The sequence below is a fragment of the Anser anser genome, assembly GCF_964211835.1.
Source record: "Anser anser genome assembly, chromosome: 5".
Taxonomy (NCBI): domain Eukaryota; kingdom Metazoa; phylum Chordata; class Aves; order Anseriformes; family Anatidae; genus Anser; species Anser anser.
In genome coordinates this window covers 28777030-28786624 of record NC_139725.1, presented here as the reverse complement: position 1 = coordinate 28786624, position 9595 = coordinate 28777030, and the positions used below count along the sequence as shown (strand labels likewise).

At 40.7% G+C, this 9595-nt stretch overlaps 1 protein-coding gene across 3 annotated transcripts; it reads right to left on the bottom strand.

Moving 5' to 3' along the window:
- Positions 1–9085, bottom strand: GARIN2 (golgi associated RAB2 interactor family member 2). 3 transcript variants are annotated; one of them, XM_083837961.1, is made up of 8 exons: positions 7856–9085; positions 7467–7645; positions 6581–6724; positions 4880–5082; positions 4034–4298; positions 3167–3408; positions 2708–2754; positions 1–909 (listed from the first exon to the last, which is right to left on the bottom strand). In XM_083837961.1, exons 3-8 carry the CDS (start codon positions 6713–6715, stop codon positions 863–865), a joined length of 939 nt encoding a protein of 312 aa, XP_083694087.1. In that variant the 5' UTR covers positions 6716–6724; positions 7467–7645; positions 7856–9085; the 3' UTR covers positions 1–862. The 3 variants fall into 3 exon arrangements, with proteins under 3 accessions (XP_083694087.1, XP_083694088.1, XP_083694086.1); XM_083837962.1 differs by having other exon boundaries at positions 8043–9085; XM_083837960.1 differs by having other exon boundaries at positions 7467–9084.
- Positions 9086–9595: the final 510 nt, after the last annotated feature.

The window sequence follows — 9595 nt, the reverse complement described above, 5'->3', positions numbered from 1 at the left end:
TAGATGTGTTCATTACTGTAGGTCTCTGCCTTTACCTTTATAGTGAATACAGTCACAGAAAGTAAGATATTTATCTGGCATAATGCCAAATGCTTAGTAGTGCAGCAAGTATGACCTATAAAAGCTGCTGCTCAGTATTCCAAAAGGATAGCAATATATATAATGTCTAAGTGATAATAATAGTAACAGCAATACCTAATTCTTATATAATGGTTCTCATTAGTACATCACATGGCGATTTTCAAAAGAGGTCTGGCTATCCTCATTCTACAAATGAAGCTGAGGAACAAAGAGGATAAGTGATTTGCTCACATTCCTCTAGAAGCTCACAGAAATGAAAATTGTGATAATATGATTTTGTGGCCGTGACATGGTATTGCTGTCTCTCAGTTGTTCCCCTGCAGTGTTCTGAAAATTGCTTGCATGAGAAGCTTTCCCAATCCTATATAAAAGTTATATTCAAGCATTACTGTTAATTCAAGTGTCTATTTCTTTGTCTTCTGCTGCACATTACAGAGTCTTCTCCTTGAAAAATGGCCTCAGTTACAGTAAAATCTACATCTTATTGTAGATTCCAGTGTACTGTACAGTGTACTTACTGTACTGATTCCAGTGTCAATGATCAAAATGCATTTGTTGCTGCTAGTTGTGAATTAATACAGAGAAATGCAGTGTTCATGTTTTAGTTATTGTTAGTTTTGCAATAGCAAATGATTATGAAGAGAATTGAACTCTACAGCAGTGTTTTTGTTTGTTTGTTTGTTTTATATATGCACATCTTGCCCCTATTCCAACTGCATCTGATACAGGATGCTTTGCTTTATTTTATTTATTCCTTCTTACTGACAAATCACCTGAATTATTACTTGAAGCAGCCAAGACTTGACATAATGCCGCTCTTTCTATTTCCTGGAAAAACAAAAACAAAAACAAACACAATGAGGATGTGCTCAGAACAGCGCAGGAAAGCAGAAGATGAAAGAGAAAAAGAAACAGGACTCAAACGAGAGAAAAGGACAGAGAACATAAACATACACCAAGAACCACAAAGGAAGAAAGACTGACCAGAGGCAACTGATTTTCAGCTTTTCTCACTACTTCTCTTTTCAGTCTACAAATGATGGGATTTACTAGAATTTCTGCTCTGTATTCCAAACTGGCCTTTTCCCAGTCTCTCCCATGCTGTTCTCCTTCAGTCATTTCTACAAACTACTTATCACCTACTCACCTCAAAGCAGAAATAATATTTAGTCCTTGCAGAACACCTGAGAGGTGTAAAAAGTCTGTGCATAGCTGGTATCAGTTGACATGATATTGGCATACTTCTCAGCTGCCTGGCGGTACGTGAAGATCATTTCCATTCCCTACTGAAAGCTGATCAGCAGGTTGAGAATGAACAGAGTCTGCAGGACTTGGTAAACTCAGGGAGACCGGACTCTGCCTTTGCCTCAACAGGGCAAATCCAGGAACAGGTAGTAGAATGCAGACTGGGAGATGCATGACCAGAAAACGAAAAAGAGGGGAGACAATTCCACAGAGGAGGAACGCATCTTTGGAGAAAGGTACAATTTAAGAGGCACTGAACAGGGTGAAAAGAACTTGGAAAGTGAGAGAAGGGTAATTAGAGCTAGAGAGAAGGAACAGGAATTGAGGGGAAAGCTGAAAAGATGCGCATGGCTGAGGAAAAGAAACAGTTAAAACAAGAGAAGAAACAAAAACGGTAACTCAAAGAAAAGAGAGAACAATGGGAATTGCATTTGGCTAGGACAAGGAATTGCATGCAGCCCACCAGCCAGCTACAAAGAGGAGTATGTGGTAGCATCATGTTCACACACAAAAAATGAGGTTGATTAGACAAAAGATCATTCAAACTTTTGTGACTTAGTAAAATGGAGAAGTACATAGAGGAAGGCCATAAAAAGTTTTGTTCAAGAGAGTGATTCACTCACATGCAGATTGATTATGAGTTTAGACACAAGGTAAGGGGCATCAGTAAGCTAAGCGGCTCCATTTTTTGTTGTGCCTTGGCAGGCATAGGAAACAGTGCTTAATCACTGACAAGAAACAGAGAACTTTGAATACAGGGAGCTGTGAGCAGTAATATAGACTGCCTTTCAGATGCTTGCTTGTCCCAGATGGATGTTCTGTAGAGCTATGTGCAGAAATGCAGGATATAAAAAAGGATGCTAATGCTAATCCCCTATGACATTGTGGAGAGTGTCCATTTTGCTAGGAACATGGGACCAGACCTCATGGTTGAAGACACTGCAGACACACTGTCTGGAAGTAAATTTATGCTCAGCTATGGGCTTTTGGGAAGCCTTACAGTACACCAAAAGAGGAAGTATGGGCCAACACTATCTCTTTGCGATGCCTAGGCATGCAGCTTTCTGACCCTTTCCACCATGCTGTATTTCATCTGATTTTTGCAGTGATATTGCACAGATAACATCAGCCAAATAAGTCAAGTGTCAAGGCATTTCTAGAAGAAATCTGACACTGAACCCTGCAAGGTGAGGTGTGATCAGAACAGGGACTGAGCACAAGGTACTTTCTAAAAATATGTCTGTACAAGTGCTGAGCTAACATGAGCATAGGAACATTTGTTCAACACAGCTCCCAGTTCATGAAGTTTCAGCTTCTCTCATCTATTGTGAAGTAGGACTAGTAATGGAGAAGTGAGTAAATATTGGAAAAATTGTCATACCTGAAGGTTGTGATTTTTTTTCTTTTTTTGGCTTTGTTTTGTCTACCCTAAAAAAAAAAAAAAAGTCAGGAAAAAAACGTGATGCTATTGCCAACAAACTCAAAAAAAGCCTCATCCTAACAATCTCATTATGTACCAGTTTCAAATAGATGCTATTTTAAACTCTGTTTGAAATATGCATTGCTAAATGAGGTAGTAAGCCTTGCTTTGAAGTGCAGGCACACAGGAACAGACTTTTGAAAGATCCTGAACATTTGAGAAGCCAAAGTCTGGATACTTGGAAACCCCACCCTGTATTCTTCAGCTTTCCAGTCTATTTAAAAACATAAGGAAAATCCCCAGTAACTCTGTGAAGGTGTTGCACTAATGTATTTTCTGAAGACAAAACAACACATTTTACTTTGCAAAGTTCAGCAGCAGAAACCAAGTACATCAGAATCATTTCCCAGCCACACCTACCTACTTTTCCTCTTCTCTTTGCTTTTGATCTTTATTGTATCCAGAGGGTCTATATTCTTTGACTGCATGGTGGTTTCTTGCCTGGTTGCTTCCAGGGGGCTGGCAAAGGCTGCTACCCCTTCCCTTCCGCTCTTTTCTGTGGGATCCATGCTACCTGAGAAGGGAACTTGGTTGGAGGTGGTTGGTTTGGGAACAACTTCTTCCTCTGTTTTGGGGTTAGTCAAATCTTGTGGGTTGCCCCTCTAGAAGAAAAAAAAGGAAAGATTAACAGGCACAGTAGCAACAGACATTAAAAATACTTTGCACAGAGCTGATCAGCACATCTGGAACTTTGTGATAATTTCCTATACATTAATCCCCTATACACTGAATATTCAGCAAATAGCTGCCTTCATCTGGCAGTCCACTGTAGCATTTCCTTTAATAATTTTTTCTTTCTGTACTTTGAATGGATAAAATGTCCTTGCCTTCTTTGCTCATTATTTATCTGTCCCTGCATGGGTCTCAGCTGTGCCATGTCCATCCTTCTCTGCGTTTTTTTCAGTGGGTTGTGGAATTCAGCTCCAAAGATCCATTTAAGAACGTACCAATGACTGTGAGGAAAAACTAAACACTGAACAATATGTAGTATGCTATTAATTAATTCTTAAAATTGTATCGGAGTTATGGTGCACCCAGTATTGTCACTATTTTTGCCCTGAATTCTGTAGGTAATTTACAACAAGACAGCTATTTTGATAAACAGAACTGTAGATCCCTCAAAGCACACAAAAGCTTTGGCTTGAGCAATAGTAAACGATATTGGCACAGATTATACTTCCTAACTGTTCAGCTTGAAGGTTTGATATCTATTTGCCAAAGACTCACATTTTCTGATGCATTGTTTGGGCTGGGAGCTTTCTCGTGACTTGTGCCAGAAGCCTCGCACCTTATGTTAATGTTGGTATTGCTAGGATTTTTCAGAGGTTTCAGGAGAGAGATGAGCTGCAACCAGTGCTGGAATAGGTGGTGTTGCTGGTCTGGTGGGGCACAGAGCTCTAGATAGTAGGAACGTCCATTTACTAATTTTAACATGAGTTGGTGCTTGTCTGTGCTGTGGACAGAGAGTTCCACAAACTTCAAGGGCAAGAACCTGTAAGGAAAAAAAAAAAAAAAAGGAAACTCATCATCAAGCACAAGTAACAACTCCTCCCAAAGAAGATGCTGTGTTTGTTAAGCCTAAATATAGGGTAAGATTGCAAGTGAGAGACTGGAGCAGGAAAAATCTGCAGAGTGGATCTAGACACTCTTCTTTAAGTGGCTCTATCTGACTATGGAAGAAATGCTGAGCAGAAATGCACAAAATGGAGGCAAAGGATATCAGCTTCTTTACAATGCCTTTATTCTACTGCCTTGTTCCCTGACAATGCTGCACCTCCAATCTTCCCATCAATTTTCAGCTTTTGATGGATTTAGAAAAAGGTTTATTAGGTATTGCCATTCATCATCTGTCTGTGTGGTAGCATTGGCCTGAAATGATGACTAGAGTGGGGCCTAAAGGTGTGTACTTCAACTTCAGTGATCCTCCTAACTTCACTGTGTTTGCGCTGGGAGAAAGGGTGCAAATGTGAGGTCTGTTAATAATCTGACTTGTAAAAGAAGGAAAACACCGTAGAGAAAGGAGAAATACATTCATGTTTTTATTTACTCTTCAAAGGCTTAGTGCTCGCTCACCTGCTAAGTGCTAACTGTTCCAATTGGGATGATCGCTCTGAGAATTTCTGGAAATTTGTCATAATTTCCTGTGGGGATACATGCACTGTGTGTGCTAGCAGCATCCCACTGGGCATCGGTGAACTGGGATTGGTAGCACAGATGCCGATGGTGACGCAGGTGGGCTGCTTGTGGATATTCATCGTCTCCCCTCTTCTGTTAACCTGAACAATAACAACAAGTTCAACACTGACATTTGTCACAAGACCTCTCAGACAGCATATAAGCAGTATATTTCATGGTGCTTTGGCCTGGGAGTCCTAGAACTTATGTAATGGAGTAGTGAGGAGAGAGGGGAATGTGAAATAATGAAACAGGAATACGTATGAATGAAAAGAGAGGAAGGAAGTTAAACATGGATAAAGAAGGACTGGAAATCACTGGTACTTGTGTAGTCCCCATTATTGTGTATCTGACTGCTGAGGTAAGAAAAGTCCTGAGTACCATTAACTTTAATTTCACTTAGTGTAAACATGATGGAAGAGGCACTGTCCTGATGATTCATTGTCTTTGTCAGTGTTACTGTGATATTAATGAGACCTCATTCTGAAACAGGATCCTGCTAGGTGCTGTAAAAACACAGGATGGAAAAAGATCCCAGATAACTTCTGTATAAGACATGAAATTACAGAAAAAGATACATGAGAAAATTCAAGGAAGTAAAATGATAAGATAACATGATCAAATCACGTTATCTACTGCTGTCAGGGTTTGGCTTTGGTAGGCAGCAGAAAAAAGTGTGTTCTAAGAAGGAGTTTGAGGGACAACAGTGCATGTACTTAGTGGATATCTAGTAGAAACTCTCTTCAGTGTGAGAGACAGAATGTAAAAAAAAAAGATCAAAGGCAAAAAATTTTACATTTGAATGTGAGTGAGTCAGTGTTGAAGCTGTTTTCTCAGGCTGCATGTTTAAGGCAGCAGACTCCTTGATAGTAAATGGGGCTTGATAAATAAAGCAGATCAATCAAGTACCTTGAAAATAGGGAGTAGCAGCTAATTAGCATTCTGCATGTGTATCAACAATGCAAGATTGAATTAATCAAGGCAAGAGCAAAGGATATTGCAATTATTACAGTGAGGTAATAAAATCCTATGAAAATCTCTGTTGAGGTCCATCATGCAAGTAGAATTCACATTTTAGACACACTGTGAATGTAATATTGTAGGTGTTTAGACTGTTGTTGGAGTCAGGCAGGGTTCTTTGGCCGGTGCTTAGGGTAAGTGATGGGCAAGGTTGTGAGATCACCTACACAGGTACTGAAAGGAAGGAGGTGCTTGAGGAAGGGTAGCTGCCATTTATGTTAGGCGGAACTAAAGTTAATGGCTAAACAACCTTAATGAACTAGCACAGAATCAGAAAATAGGTGAATAGTCTTAACTGTTGCTACAGGAAGACATAAGGGACTAACAAAGAAGGGCAAAAACATCACTCTTTGCCCTCTTCAAATTTTCAGCATTGCTGTTGCTGGACCATTGTCTGTAAAGTGAGACCAAAATAAGTCTGTATGGGGAGGGAAACACCCATGTGTGTATTAAACAAGAATAAGGATGGTGGGAATGAATGAATGAATAACTCTTTAGCCGCGAGAGGAAAAAAAGGTAATCTATTTGATCAATTTTATCTTAAGCATGCAAACTAATTTCATTTGAATGACTTTTTACCTGAACAAACTTGCTTTCAAACATGGGAGCAGACGTTAAAGGAGCATATTCTCCTTGGCTAAGAAGTCGCTGAAGGTCACCCATGATGGATGTCTGACTTGAAATGATGGTCAGAAAATCAAACTCAGTACTCATTTTGCCTATCTACAAAACAAAACAAAAATAATTACACATTAAAAGGAAAATATAAGAATGCTTATACGTTGAAAAAATTTGAGATTATGAAAAAAATACATATTTTCTGACAGCTTTCATTATACTACTACAGAGCAGAACCTTTATCCTCAACACACACATTTTTAAGACCATGCAATCTCAAGTGCAAAGGGGAACTTAGTAGGGCTTTTTCACAGTTCTGGAATCCTCTTTTTAAACAAACAAACAATAACAAGAAAAAAAAAAAGAAAAGAAAGTGTTTTGTTTTGGTTTTCCTTTTTTTTTTTTTTTTTTAACATGAGTATAGTGACATGCTTTGCAAATAACGATAGAAACCCTTGGGCTGTTCTCAGTACTAGTCTGGGATGGTGACTTCTGTCTTTGTGCCTCTTGGATCACATATGTGTTTTCACGGAGTCAAGAAGATGGCAGGACTTCGGAGCTGCTGTGAAGCAGAAAGTCTCCAGCAGCTGACCAGGCAGACTTTAACACAAAAGCTGGAGACTAACATAATATTAATTGACTCACGGTGAAAAAAAAGTCAAGGCTAGTCATTAATTATGTTTCACAAATATTTAATGGACAGATAATAAGCTAATAGCTAGTACATACAAAAGTTAAATGATTTGTTCAAGACTGCTCAGTGAGTGGCAGAATGCCAAAAAGACTAGAAATATCCTGCCCCTGTCTTTTTAAAATCCAGTAGTAGACTTCTACTTCCCATTCATACCTTTTTTCACTTAGGAAAATTCATTACATAGCTAGAGGAGAACGTCCATGGAAAGAGAAGACACGTGTTAGTCCCTTCTGCGGAGCCTGCTAGAATTCTCCCAGCTCTAGAAACCCACGATTGGCAGCATCAGGCACAGTCTTGATGACACAGTTTCCCTTCTTGAGTTTCTTCAATGCCTGATGATACGAAGAGATGTGACACATGAATGCCTGTACACGAGCCAGCAAGTTTTGTCATAATAAGCAGGCAGGTTGGATGGGAAGAACTCAGCTCCATCACTGCTGGCATCACAATACATCACTTGTTTTGGGCTCTCACTAGTCTTGGCGGCAATTCCATTTCTTGGTTGAATCAGGGCATAGTGGTAACAGGTAGTGTGGATTCACCTTCAACATGAACAAGTTGAGTACATGAGAGCTGCAGAGATTTTTGCGTGGATATAGTCTGCTCAGTGCAGGCTGCCAGGGAACAGCAAGACTGGGGCTGCTCTATGAGGGATGATGATAAGCTGGGAGCCAATGATAACCTCAGCAGAGGCATTGCCCTCAACAGCCAGGGCTCAGTCCTCCAAACCTGCAGGATCCGAAGAGAACAGGCTGAGCATTCACACATCACATCTCTTCTGTCCCAGGAGTCCAGTCAGCAGGAGGAAGACGAACTGGAGACAGGACTGTAATCGGTGCCCAAAGAAGTCCACCCCAGAGTCAGCTCTGTAGATAGATGTGCCTAACTCTGTAGATAGCTATAGCCTAGCTCTGAGAAGGACTAGGGGGCTCAGGCCAAGGCTTAAGTGTAGCTCTCAGACCCATGGGCATGGGGTGTGGGGTGGAGGTGCCAGCTGAGGCTGGTCAGAGCAATTAAGGCCTGTTGGTGTGCTCAGGGCCCTGGCACAAGCCCAGAGTGTTAATGAGCCAATGTAAAATGGTGTTTGTAGGTTTTAGCTTCTCTATATACATTCTTTTGCTGGAGTAACCTTTTTGTTCAGTCAGAAGATGTTCCAATCAACCTATGACACTATCTACTTTTTTTTTTTTTTTTTTTAAACCCTGTGTGATAACACTTTTGCTTCCAACTGAGCCTGGTGCTTGGACAAGGGGGTTCAGGCCATGATTAAACACCAGGCTGGTTGAAGCAGTATTGATGTTGCAAAATGAGAACTATGCTGTCTGTCAGTTTGAGGAACTATTGTGCAATTGTCTTTGCAGCCTCCTTTGTGTAGGTACACATCTACCGTTTGCCTAGGTAAGACCCACCAGGGCAGTTTCCTGACTGTCTGGTAGTACTATGCACTGACACAGCAGTGTCCAGCACAAATGCTTTCTGTTCTCTCTGCTATACAAAACAGCTCTGCTCCAGTGTGGAAAACAATGATGCTTTGCCTTACTGGCTGGATTTTACAAGGACAGAGAAAGATAAATTGTTGCTCTATCAACAACAAAAAGAAGAAAACATTTTTCCAAAACTGAATTGCCTTTCCATCTCTAGACAATAGAAATGTAATTCTAAACACCACCACAGGTGAGCAACTGAGCTGGAGGCCACTGATTCCACAGTCAAGTGCTCACAGCTCTTGCCTAAACCAGGGGAGGTTCAAGTCTTGCCCACCTACTCCAAATACACACGTACACGTGGCACTTTTTTGGACTATGCATATGTGGTTTGAAGATACCAGAGGAAGGAGAGTCTGAGCTAAGACTGTGTTAGGAAGCAACAGAGCTACGAGAACTCTTGTAATGCAGGATGACAACACTTTTAGACCTAAGACAGTATTGCCATATGATGCTCTGTTGTGCCAGGTGTGTGTGCTGGCACAGTGCTAGCTAGCTCAGGTGACTGCATCATGCCTTGCTCTAGTGTGTCGACATGGATTTTCACTCCCAGTTCTTTAGCCATTGGTTTACTGGCTATTAAAAAAGATATTGCCATCAGTTTTTCAAGACAAATTTTGTATCATAGTTTAGGGAATGGAGTGTGGAGTGAATCTGCTAGCCTGATAGAAGCGAGACTGCTGCAGCTCCATGCCCCTTGCTTCCACCAACAGTAAGGCCACGCATATATTCCCAACAGGTGAAATACAAACTCACATATACAGCACGTATATATAGAGCAGTCACACACAGGCAGTG

Excerpts from the sequence above, each read along its gene's own strand:
- GARIN2 (XM_083837961.1), bottom strand. The coding sequence starts at position 6,715 with ATGAGTACTGAGTTTGATTTTCTGACCATCATTTCAAGTCAGACATCC. Across the intron at positions 4,299-4,879 it reads GAACAGTTAGCACTTAGCAG|GTTCTTGCCCTTGAAGTTTG; the intron begins GTGAGCGAGCAC and ends TTTTCCTTACAG. Across the intron at positions 2,755-3,166 it reads AAAGAGAAGAGGAAAAGTAG|GGTAGACAAAACAAAGCCAA; the intron begins GTAGGTGTGGCT and ends TTTTTTTTTTAG.